General features: G+C 42.5%; 1 protein-coding gene across 1 annotated transcript in view; it reads left to right on the forward strand.

The window, feature by feature from the left end:
• The window catches only part of ncapd3 (non-SMC condensin II complex, subunit D3), a 49314-nt gene that overhangs the window by 2428 nt on the left and 33507 nt on the right, over nucleotides 1-13379 (forward strand). The window contains exons 3-10 of the mRNA XM_031304693.2: nucleotides 442-604; nucleotides 2402-2568; nucleotides 5662-5826; nucleotides 5917-5978; nucleotides 10586-10673; nucleotides 10917-11050; nucleotides 11310-11382; nucleotides 12026-12151. Coding sequence (XP_031160553.2) covers nucleotides 442-604; nucleotides 2402-2568; nucleotides 5662-5826; nucleotides 5917-5978; nucleotides 10586-10673; nucleotides 10917-11050; nucleotides 11310-11382; nucleotides 12026-12151 — 978 coding nt within the window. The remainder of the gene's footprint in view (nucleotides 1-441; nucleotides 605-2401; nucleotides 2569-5661; nucleotides 5827-5916; nucleotides 5979-10585; nucleotides 10674-10916; nucleotides 11051-11309; nucleotides 11383-12025; nucleotides 12152-13379) is intronic.

Below are 13379 nucleotides of genomic sequence, written 5' to 3' on the forward strand. Positions count from 1 at the left end.
CCTTGGGTTGTAGGAAGAAGTTCAATATGGTGGAAACCTGTAAATAAAAAGTATTAAAAACTGGGGTTTTCCTGGCTCGGAATCAGCAGGGGGGGTCTGGGGGTCCTCCCCCAGGATATTTTGAGCGTAAAAGACTTCAATTCCTGCATCCTGATACATGTTTAGTAGTGATAGACCGATTTTATCGATATGCGGCTGCTGCGTTTGCCGATAGTTTTTTTTCCCCGGCCTTATTTACAGACAGGCGTCCACAGGCAGCTCTGTGTTGTTGGAGACGCTGCAGTTCACGTGTAGACCGTGCACTGCCCCTCCCCCACTAACAGAGTGCTGGTGCTGGAAGCCTGCCAGGCTTCCAGCACCAAATGTACTGAAGCTAGTGGCTCCCTGAAATGTCCTCTGTCTGGGCAGTAAGCACAGTCTGTCTACCATGTTGCACTGCAGAGTATCTGGGCAATTCTGGGGGAGAACGAGGTGTCGATCGAGGGTCTGGTGGCTGTGCTGTCCTTCTTTGTCCTGGCGGGAAAAGCCAAAGCGGCCAACGTCCAGCAGAGGGTGAGCGGTCTACATGCTGCCTCACTCTACCTGCTGCTGCTAGGAATCCCAGGTGAGGAAATCTAAAAATCCGCCTCCCCTCTGGACCCGAAGCTACACACGCACAGACAGACCTGCAGGTGCGTCGGTGTGACCAATGAAAATGTTTTTAGTCACACTTGACAGATTGTTGGTGGCATGTGCGACCAAAATGGTCCCACTCAGCAGGAGAGCTGCCAGTGGTCTAGCCAGGACTAACTTCCATCCCATTAAGAACAAAGATTCTAGCATCCTCGAAACAGTGTGATAAGAACTACCTAAAATGACAGAGACTGGCTTTTTTATTTTTATTTTTTAAGTTTGGCCCATGTCCCATCCGCTAACATGGAGGGGGTGGGTATTATGACCTATACCGTAGCCAGATACCAGGGCGGGGTCGAGATGTTTTGGCACACTTATACAGTCAATGCATCAACCTCCTGGGGGAAACACTGAGTTTGGTTTTTTACTCGACTGCTTGTGTGTGATTCAGTACCCATTGTATCGTATATTAACAGTTGAGTAATGAAAAATACTTTGAACAAAAACACTTAATTTTAAGGATTGTATTGTTTTCGCCTATGTTGTCATACTAGAAAGCAGATTGGATTATAACTCTTAGGACTTAAAGATATGGATAGTTCATTGCAACTTAGTAATCTTATTTTCGTTGCACTGGCTATTATTTCTATTAGTAATGAAAACATTGTACCGATCAAGTCTATTGCTGAGATCTAGGAACATAACATCACTAGAACAAAGTCAAGAGGTCGCCAGAGCCAAGAGCAGAAAGAGCCGGAAATCAGATCATTGAAACGCCTTTATTTTGAAGTGAAAGTGTGAGAGAGCTCTTTCGAAATGTTATGGTGAGTGCGAGGGGTGGAACGGTACACTGAAGTCACGGTTCGGTTCATACCTCGGTTCAGACATCACGGTTCGGTTCGGTACAATGGAGGGAAAAGCTAAACAAAAATGCAGAGGGCAATTTTTTTTATTGTGCATGTCTCAGGCTGTACCACCTAGTGTGATCCAGTCTCTCCCCTGAGCTAGCTGCACCAGCCTGAAGCGTATAAAGTAAGATGTAAACAGTAGCCTAAACAATAAGTAGGCTACCCCACATCATCTCCAGACTCCATCTGGAACTTGTAAACAAAATAGTATGTCAGCTAGCTAGTAGTGTGATATGGGAGACAAGCGCTGCTCTCATATGTGAATGCACAGAGCAAGGGTGTTAAAAGGGCAGCTTCTTACACAGAGCAGTTGGCGAATTGTGGTGTTAGCTTCACACACTAACAGCGGAGCTAGCAGCAAAGAGCGAAGCTAACGGCGGAGCTAACAGCTGACGGTGGAGCTAAAGGCGGAGCTAACGGCGAAGCAAATGGGCCTGGAAGCCATTTGTGGTCGAGGCAAGAAGGGATACAGCTACAGTACATCCGTGTTTGGTTGTATATGGAAGGGACTAGTTTGCTTCGTGTGGACCAGAGTGATGGAGAAAGACATGGCTCTGGTGTGGACTCACTGGACCGACTTGACGTGTAGGCGGAGCTCAGGAGCTTCAGAGCTAAGGCGGGGCTACAGATTAGGTGTCCCTAAGAAACGCGTATGTAACAGTAGTTCCACATTACATTAATTCATTTGCACGCAAGTTTTATTTATTTTTATACCGTGTATTCTCCGTCTAAATTCATGTACCGAACCGAGACGCCCGTACCGTTTCGGTTCAATACGAATACATGTACCGTTCCACCCCTAGTGAGTGCAGTGAACTACAGTGAGTATAGTAGGTTAAAGGTCTTCTATTGATGATGCATAACCATTTTATTGCTTACAGGGAGCATCGCCAACAAGGTTTTCCATGAGGTTTTCTTGGACACGTGTTCAGACTTGACCTCTCACTGCTGGCCTCAGGACTGTGGAAAGAAGCGCAAGAAGGACGGCCTGAAGAGTTCTCAGGCAGAGGGCAAACGCTCCAAACCACAGCGACCAGACACTCCAGAGGTAAAGTCCTGGAAATCGGAAATCACTCAAACCCAGTTAGAAGTTTAATTTTTTTTTTTTTTTAGTTCCGATTGAAATGGCTTCTGGCTGGATTGCCATGACGTCTACAAAGGGTGAATTTTCAAAATAGCCCTTCAGACAACAAACCATAAATCTGGAGGGAGTCTCTTGTCTTGATCGCGTGACATAGTTTTAATATTCCTACAGATTCTGCCCCACTCTTTATCATCCAGTGTAATGTAATACTCCGATCCCTTTCCCATGTCTTTTTGAGCGTTGGATTGTCTATCAGCTACAGGCCATGCAATATTAATGAGACGCCCGCGAATAAACCCCACCTGATCAGGATGAATTAGAGAAGTAATAACCTTATTTAATCTATCTATTTTAACATCTAACTGCATTAGGGAAATGGGCTGGTAATTCTTAGTCTTCTGGGTCTTTACCTTTTTTAGAAACTAATGTTATCAAAGCCTGCCTACATGTTGGTGGCAGTGTGCCCTTCTCCAGTGGCTCTCTAATACCTCTAACAGAAGTGGAGCCAGTTCAGTTGCAAAAAAAAATTAAAATGTTTCCATTAAATTTCCTCCTATTGTCAAATCCGCATCAAGTTCTCCTTGCTCTTCTGTCAGTTTGGGAAGCCTTAGTGGCTCTATGAAGGAACACATATCTTCATCAGTATAGGTAGATAATGACCTATATAGAGCAGTATAACATCTTTAAACATCTTGTTAATATCTCCAGTTGCTGTAAAAACATCTCCAGAATTGGATCTAACTGCAGAAACCGTGGAGGCTGATTCCCTCTGTTTTATGTATCTAGCGAGCAATTTTTTGTCTTGCCCTGAATAAATTGAATTCGACCTGAGAATATTATTATATTGGTATTTTAATTAGTAAGTTTTCTCAGGCCATCCTGTGACATTCTTCGTTTAATCTCCGTTTCAGAATGTTTGATTTTACTTTCTAGTTCTAAAATTGCTTTAGCACTATTCCTCTGACGAAATGAAGCATGTTGTCTCCCATGCCACCCCTGAAGCTGACACTGAGGAACAATTGATCGCCAAGTAATCTTTTACCTCACACGTAAGCCATTCTATATTTTCTGGCTCCTGTAAAAAGGAGGAGTTAAGGCGCCACCTATAAGAGCACCTTCTCTCACTTTGAGGCAGCAGGTCTAGGCACACCCACGCATGGTCAGAGATTACGATATTTCCTGTCACACAACCTATAGCAGAGGGAGCCAGTGATTTGGACATAAAGTCAATCGTAGAAATGTATAGTCTCTCCCAGCTAGGTTTAAAATTCTCCAGGCTGTCATACACGCGGAGCGCAACTTCACGAGGAGGAGGGGCTGGAGGCCACTGGTCTTTGTGCGCTGTAAAAAAAATACATTGTTGATTTAGGAAAAAAAATGTAATTCGGATGTTATCTACTTGGGCGGGTCTCAGTCTACCTGGGTATCCTAACCTAGGTATGGGAAACACTGCTCTTCCAGAATTATCCTTAGTTTGTTTAACACATTTAATTTGCAGGTGCTTGGTAATCAGTGTAATGACCCTTCTACTCATGCTAGACCCCACACTATGAAACACATACCTAACCCATCCTCCATGCAATTTTTCAGATTCCACAATCAACATGTTCTAGCAAAAATATCATTTTTTTTTTTTTTTTTCAGTCATCTTCTGAGCACACAACAAATACAAAGTGGTGATGACTAAACGCAACTAAATCCCAAATACTCCCAGAACAGTCCATGTGCACCTGAACAGTGCACAGTTTAACTCCCTTAAAGTTTGTCTTTTCGGTCCGTAATCCGTTGAACACTTCACACGCTCCGTCTCCAGTGCACTGCTACCGAGAGAAGAAGGAAAAAAGTAAAACCAGAGTAATACAAAAGGAAATGTATCCAAGTAGGATCCCAGCCGGTGTCTCACATTAGCACCAGTCCGTGCAATAAGAGAGCCGTCAAATCACTCCATATTTTCTATGAATGCAATTGCCTTTCGGGGGCATTGAAATGTCTTAACTCCAGCCTTGGCTCCTATTTTAAGTTTGGCAGGATACAGGATTTGGAATCTCACCTCTTTTTCACCTCGCTTTTTCTTACGTTCCTTGAATCGGTCACGCTTTATCTGTGTCGCTCTGGAGAAGTCTGGAATAAGCATAATGTTGTAATTCTGTCAGGATAGCTTGCCCTTGCCTAGCCAGCCGGCGGTTCTGTGTGCACGCATGACCGCGATACAGTGTCTGGTTTGTAATTTGGTCATTAATTAAATTACATTTTATTTTATAGTATCAAATCATAACAAGTTATCTCAAGACACTTTACAGATAGAGTAGGTCTAGACCACACTCTATAATATAGAAGGACCCAACAATTGTAGTAATTCCCCCAAGAGCAAGCGTTTAGTGCCTTTTAGGAAGAAACCTGGGCCAGACCCAGGCTCTTGGTAGGCGGTGTCTGGCGGTGCCAGTTGGGGGTGTGATGAACAGTGGCACTAACAGTCACAATAAAGATAATGGAACAGTGACTAGAAATAGTAGTCGTAGCAGTTCGTGGCATAGCAGGGCACTGCAGGGCGTTACAGGACGTAGCAGGACACCGCAGAGCACAGCAGGGTGCAGCAGGGTGTAACAGGGCATAGCAGGGCGTGCAGCAGGACCACGGCGACAGCTCCAAACATGATTTGGGTGCCACCTGAATCCAAGGAAACCAAGCAGGGCGAAAAAAACAAACAAAAAAAACATAGGGACTTCGGGGAATAAGCTCTCCAGAGCTAGGTTAGTAACAAGCATTTGTGGGACATGGATGCACACAAATGGAAAGAGAGAGCAGAGAGGAGCTCAGTGTGTCAAAGGAAGGAAGGAAGGAAGGAAGGATAAACAACTGAGTATGTTGCGTTTGACGTCATCAGTGATTGAGTGGACACTCAGGGCGGACACTCAGGGCGAACTCTCTGGACGGCCAGCGGTGCTCCATGGAACATCACAGACAGGGAGCGCAACGTTTAGGGAGCAGCGACTGTAGTGCAACTAGAGAGTAGGGGGTGTCTGGAAATGATAGTGTACATGTCTCTGTTATCTTCAGATGGAAGTGGATGAGGACGAGGAGGAGGAAGAGCCGCTTCATTTTTCTGGCCATGACTTGACGAAGATCCGAGATGCTGTGGTTCTCCTGGTCCAAAGCCTTCTCAGACTCCTGCAGACATTTTCACTCAAAGACCGACCACAGAGTGCCAGCAACTGCACACGGGTAACTAATGATGCCATCATCACACCCACTCCATACCACATCAGTGTCTTAATGTGTGGGCAGTTAACCTGTTGCTTTTTTCCCCTGCAGATCTTTAGTAAGCTGCTTTACTTCGAGCCGGTCATTGGAGAGATAACCTTTGCTGCTCGAAAGTGAGTTTTCTTCCTTCTCTCTTTGTCTTGTTAAAGAATGGATCCAGGATTTGGAAGAGTGGACAGTTGTGTTTAGGGTGTCACGATTTCAAATCCCCCCCACCAGTATTTATTTTTTCTCTCTCCACACCCACTACTTGCGCAGGTCTGAAGGGAGAAAACACAGAGTAGCTTGCTGGCTGGTAGCATGTAGCTACAGACACAGGGTATCGTTAGCTTACTAGGGGTCGACCAATACTGTTTTTTTCAAGGCTGATACCGATTATTAGTAGTTCATGAAACCGATAACCAGTATTTGGAACCAATATGCATTTACAGCAAAAATGAAGAACTTAAAGTCAATTATGATTTTGGAATGTTACAAACTCCAACACAGGGCTTTAAACAATTATCTATCTAATAGAGCGAGATGTATCTGTATGTAACCTGCACGCCACATGCAGAACCCTTTACAACAGTGGGGGGGGGGGGCATACATACATTACATATACATACATTTACAGCATACATACCATGGATGTATTAATAGAACACATGGTGAATTACAACCATTAGCGTTACCATTATCCATTATTATGGCTACAGGACCTCGGGATAACAGTCATATGAGCACGCGCAGTGCAGTCTGCTCGCGTCCATTATGCACGTTCATCATGCCTAGTTTAATAACTCTGGATTCGGCTACTAGTAAATGTTAAAAACCCTTAAGTGTTCGGGCTGGTAAGTTGATGTACCCCCAAAAAAATGATCCGCTGAAATATAGAAGTGTCTTTCGCCATGCAAAGTCTATGGGAAAAGTCTTTCTGCGCCATTGGGTGCAATTCCACCCTTATCCGCTAAGCCCATGGTGGCTTTAAGACATGGCGCTCTTCCTGGGGGCTTGGGGTTACCGCCGTGACTCTTTTCCTGCTTCCAACGTTAGCTACATGATTGCTATATACAGTGAGGAAATTAAGTATTTGAACACCCTGCTATTTTGCAAGTTCTCCCACTTAGAAATCATGGAGGGGTCTGAAATTGTCATCGTAGGTGCATGTCCACTGTGAGAGACATAATCTAAAAAAAAAAATCCAGAAATCACAATGTATGATTTTTTAACTATTTATTTGTATGATACAGCTGCAAATAAGTATTTGAACACCTGAGAAAATCAATGTTAATATTTGGTACAGTAGCCTTTGTTTGCAATTACAGAGGTCAAACGTTTCCTGTAGTTTTTCACCAGGTTTGCACACACTGCAGGAGGGATTTTGGCCCACTCCTCCACACAGATCTTCTCTAGATCAGTCAGGTTTCTGGGCTGTCGCTGAGAAACACGGAGTTTGAGCTCCCTCCAAAGATTCTCTATTGGGTTTAGGTCTGGAGACTGGCTAGGCCACGCCAGAACCTTGATATGCTTCTTACAGAGCCACTCCTTGGTTATCCTGGCTGTGTGCTTCGGGTCATTGTCATGTTGGAAGACCCAGCCTCGACCCATCTTCAATGCTCTAACTGAGGGAAGGAGGTTGTTCTCCAAAATCTCGCATACATGGCCCCGGTCATCCTCTCCTTAATACAGTGCAGTCGCCCTGTCCCATGTGCAGAAAAACACCCCCAAAGCATGATGCTACCACCCCCATGCTTCACAGTAGAGATGGTATTCTTGGGATGGTACTCATCATTCTTCTTCCTCCAAACACGGTTAGTGGAATAATGACCAAAAAGTTCTATTTTGGTCTCATCTGACCACATGACTTTCTCCCATGACTCCTCTGGATCATCCAAATGGTCATTGGCAAACTTAAGACGGGCCTTGACATGTGCTGGTTTAAGCAGGGGAACCTTCCGTGCCATGCATGATTTCAAACCATGACGTCTTAGTGTATTACCAACAGTAACCTTGGAAACGGTGGTCCCAGCTCTTTTCAGGTCATTGACCAGCTCCTCCCGTGTAGTTCTGGGCTGATTTCTCACCTTTCTTAGGATCATTGAGACCCCACGAGGTGAGATCTTGCATGGAGCCCCAGTCCGAGGGAGATTGACAGTCATGTTTAGCTTCTTCCATTTTCTTATGATTGCTCCAACAGTGGACCTTTCTTCACCAAGCTGCTTGGCAGTTTCCCCGTAGCCCTTTCCAGCCTTGTGGAGGTGTACAATTTTGTCTCTAGTGTCTTTGGACAGCTCTTTGGTCTTGGCCATGTTAGTAGTTGGATTCTTACTGATTGTATAGGGTGGACAGGTGTCTTTATGCAGCTAACAACCTCAAACAGGGGCATCTAATTTAGGATAATAAATGGAGTGGAGGTGGACATTTTAAAGGCAGACTAACAGGTCTTTGAGGGTCAGAATTCTAGCTGATAGACCGGTGTTCAAATACTTATTTGCAGCTGTATCATACAAATAAATAGTTAAAAAATCATACATTGTGATTTCTGGATTTTTTTTTTTAGATTATGTCTCTCACAGTGGACATGCACCTACGATGATAATTTCAGACCCCTCCATGATTTCTAAGTGGGAGAACTTGCAAAATAGCAGGGTGTTCAAATACTTATTTTCCTCACTGTATAACCCAGGCACTATATAGCATTAACTTGCTGTGAGCTGTAGCCTACATTCACTTGTAAACGGAGGCAGAACATACGTAATCTCAGAGATTACTCCTTCACAGCGCCGTGCAATGTGAGAAAATCTCAGAGCTGAACCGGGCAGACACAGCACTTTTCATCAGACTCACTCTGGCTTGGGTTTATTAAGTCTACTGCTAACTTGCAACACTAACAACATTACCTCCGCCAAAATACCCCCGCAAATCAAATCCATACTTCGCTGTTAACCATCAAGCCACTAAACCTGTAACTAAACCTAAACCACAAACCTAAACCTCTCTCTGCACACACACACACACACACAAACAAACAAACAAACAAACAAACAAACAAACAGTCTGGTTGTGGTGGTTGATTAACACAGATAGGTGCTGATTAGCTCTCATAACGGGTCGGGTGGGTAGCACACTTCCATGACGCTAATGTCTGATTACTCCACATTTTCATTGTGATATTTTGTGATTACATTCTGAATCTGCAACGTTCTCTGTCAGGTAAATATAGAAGCACAATGTCTTCCTCTGATGTGGACGTAGCCTACACTGTAAGTCAGTAGTAGGCTATACAGTGGAGTTGCATATTAAGTGGTCTGGGGTCCTTCTGTAAGTAATTTTTGGGTACAATTTTTGGTATTGAAGAATTCTACAAGCAGCAATACCACAGGCCAAGCAAATGTGCCCGTTCCAAACAACGGGCACTGTACTAGTTTAATAAATTTGAAACTTTCACCATAAAACACCTTTATAAAAATGAATAAATAAAAAAAATAGCTTCCTGAATTTTTACAAAGTAAACCAAGTAAACATAAATAATCAAGACTGCTGTCCCTGGTGTTGTTTGATAGAAATACTACTATACTGCACTTTGTCGTCTTTTCTTTGAGAGAGAGAGAGAGAGTGAGAAATTAAAGTTGGGGTGTAATCATTATGTTAACTCGCAACTACATGTGAGAGGACGTAAACTTGTTATTCAAAAATACTACTACTTATTTCTATTAAACTAGATGAGTATTTACAACAGCAAAAAAGGTGATTTTCTCTGAGAACTGTAACCTTCTACAGTCCATGTAGACCTGCCCCTTCAGGTTTTTTCTCTAGTCATTTGGCTATAGGCCTAATGAACCAGCAAATGGATTTATGGACGTTTATTAAGGCGTTCAAATTAGCGGTGAGACTCAACATTATTGTTGGCTAAGGTTGCATATAACGTAAAAAATATGGATGAGCAATGTTCCATTTGCAGGGTGGACCATGCATGCTTAAAGTCCATTTTTCACCTGAACCAATGTTATTTAGATTAAACATTTAACTGTCGCTCCACATTCATTAAGTCCTTTAATGCTAATGGTCTAGTAATGTTAGTTACTGTAACACTGTAAGCTTATGCTATCACCACAGTAAAAGTTCATTATTCAGGCTTTTTAAGTGATATATAACTGGGCAGACTTAGACATAGTAGTCAATATCCATGACCTCCCACTTTTGGGATTGCTCCGTTGCTGCCATAAATCTCGCTGTATGTCCTTCTTTTCGGTCTGATGTCCATTACCTAACGCTTTCTTTGTGTTGGTGTTCTAAACTCCGGTGGATTTCTGAGGACTATGGTTAACTACTCCTCAGATCTCTGCAGGGTAAATCCAGACAGCTAGCTAGACTATCTGTCCAATCTGAGTTTTCTGTTGCACGACTAAAATGCTGTGTGGACTAACCAGACTAGCCAGACCCTCCTTTGCAGCGCTGTGGAGGAAGGTCTGGCAATGCGAGACTATAGAAATAGTTCACAGGATCGGGGTGTTTTTGCAACTTCAGTGTGGAAGATTATAATGTGTTTAACTTTCGAAAATCCTGCAGCCTTCCTTTCAAGCTTAGCGCGACCACCTCCACTCGTAGCCTCTGAGAGGCTTGTGATCCAGGCTGCTGCATGTCAGCCTGTTGTCCTTTCTTAGCGGTGACGTGAAATAAATCACTCGAGCTGCTCGAGAATTGAATTGTGAAACCCCTGGTTGTGTTATTTTTGCAGAGATATTACTAAGCTGAGGAGTGTTCCTGAGATGTCTTTCTATGGCTTACAGCTGCTTTGCTCGCCAACACACGGAGACCAGAAAGACGTAAGATCCAATAATCATGGTCCATAGTATGCAAACTCATCTGATCTCACTAAAAGGTAGCGGAGTTGATTCTTGATATTTTTCCCTGATGTTTTATTGTCAAATACTGGAGTTTTAACTCCTCTGGTCTGTAAAAGTATTCAAAAGGATCTCATAAGACGGGTTCAGAAGAAAAATATTAGTTTTTGTTTTAATGCCAAAGTGGGGATATTTCTAATCCTAACTGGTGTTTCTGTTGTCCAGTCTCTGCGAAGGGTTTTCCACCAGCTTCTCTACGTGATCCTGATGATGAATAAAGGCAAACGAGGGAAGCCCTCCCTCCTCGTACCCAGCCAAGCCATCCTTTCCACCCGTGACCTGGCCATCCATTTTGTTTGGTGAACAGCTGTTTTGATCAACTGTAGAATTACTCGTGTATATCTTAATGTGGTGCATAGCAATTTTGCTGAGATTTGAACCAAGTGAAGACGTTGAAAATTTTAGTTAATTCAATTGAACTGGCCAGTTTTGATTATTGTCTCTCCCCCCCACTTCACATCAGGATCTCTTGTTGATTATTTGGATATATTTCTAGCCATTTAACTGTAGACAATGTTGCAAACAATATAAGACTTTGTATGTGATTTGTGATTGCAGTCATCTTGTGGATGAGCTGAAAGAGCTTGCGCTGCCTTTCCTGCATATCCTCCTGCAGCATATCTGCTTCCAGGTAAATCCTCCTGCAAACACTCAGCAGTGATGCACTTCCTGTTTGTGTAAAGTTCAGAGAGTCTGTGTCAACTGTTCATCTCTTAAAGATACGGAAAGCAGTCCCATCGATGGCTATTTACCGATGTTTTTGCAGTTTACAGTTTGATGTTTGCATGTTTTCCACTATGCTGATGCATAGGGTTGGGCATCGAGAACCAATTCCTACTTGGAATCGTTTCAAAAGTTACGATTCCATCGGAATCGTTTCTTTATTGGAATCGTTTAGAGGATTTGGTTTCAAATCCGATCATCACTTCCCAATTTAATATGCACAAGTTTTGGTTTCCGAAGCGGCCAGGCTCTTATTGTGTTGCAGCCTTGGAGCACAGTAAGCAGCGCTCTAGTGGGGCTTTATTTTACGTTGAAAAAGCGGTAAAACTGCAAACCACCATTGAATCAAAATAAAACTTTCCTCTTATTTGTGAAAATGAGCATGTGACCCGTTTCAACTCCACCCCTCAAAGAATCGGAATCGAGAATCGATAAGAACCGGAATCGAAAGGAAGAATCGGAATTGGAATCAGAATCGCTGAAATCCAAACAATGCCCAACCCTACTGATGCATCAGTATAGCTTATAGTGTTTCTGCTGTGGATGTGTAGATGGTGGAGAAGAGTGAGTTTCGAAGCCATGGAGCCCAGGCTGTGGGTATGCTGACGTCTCAGATGGCAAGTACAGACTACGCCTGCTTCATCAAGTGGCTGTTTAACTACTCCAGACACTCAAAGGTAACTAGTCCCAATTGTCACCTCACTACGCTACATGTTGATATAGTCTGTATTTGATATTTTTGTCATGGTTCACACTTCACACCCCAATATATGATGATTGCAGGTTTTTGTATATAATGCAAACATGAAAATTAAATACAACACTGATTTTGAACCAAACTGTTTTAAGATGCACTGCACAATATTGACGAAGCCTATCAAAAAGTACCATCAAGGGCGCACAATATTTACGGGTTTCAATGTATATGAGCACAGTTCGTCTGATTTGCACAGTGTGCCTGGGTTTCCATTGTCTGGTCACTGACTGGAAAAAAAATGATGAGGACGGAAAATTCTAATTGTCAGAATGACCGGTGGAAATAATTCCCTCTGCACAATTTGAATTGTGTTAAAATAAGGTACAGTGATTTTCATATCGTTTGTTCTATTAAAACAATGAACAATCATATTTTTTCATTTAGAAATGCCTTTAGCTGTAACGTATGCGATAAAGGAAAAACTACATGTCGCGTTCTCGCTCTGATTGAATGCAGAAGACTAGCGTAGATTTACAACAAATGGCGACAGGCAAGCGGAAAAGTCAAAGCTAGGGATGCACTGAAATGAAAATTCTTGGCCGAAACCGAAAACCGAAAAAGAGGGAACCAAGACCGAAAACCGAAACACCGAAAGAAATTATTTAATTATAGTAATTATTAGTACCATTGCATTTATGGCTATGACTGTGTACTAACTTTACTAAAATCAAGGCATTGCAATTGTATAAATTAATATTAAAGTTTCAAAGAATAAATCAATTACAAATTATGCAAATATTTATTTAGCACATTGCAACAATGCACAGTATAAAATAAAATTCAAACTTAAATGTTTAACTTGACCCCACTCATGTGTACATTAAATAATAATGTACAGGCCTACTGGCCTGCAGAAAGGTTTTAAAATTAAATGTTCCATCATAAAAAAAAAAAAAAAGTGCATTTAGGTCAAGTGCATTTTACATTTTTCTCTGTACTACTACAAGAAAGTGCATTCAGAACAAGTGCAACTGCTTAAAGATACAACAATCTTTTCTCTGTAGGCCTTCAACATAATAGTGCATCAAAACAAAGACTGCCATAGCCCATATGTTAACTGTAGAACTTTAACAACAACAAATGCACCAATAATTGCTCAATTGCAGATGTGCAAAGTGGATAATAAATATTTAAACACTAGACAAGCC

This window comes from Sander lucioperca, chromosome 15, assembly GCF_008315115.2.
Source record: "Sander lucioperca isolate FBNREF2018 chromosome 15, SLUC_FBN_1.2, whole genome shotgun sequence".
NCBI classification, from domain to species: Eukaryota; Metazoa; Chordata; class Actinopteri; order Perciformes; family Percidae; genus Sander; species Sander lucioperca.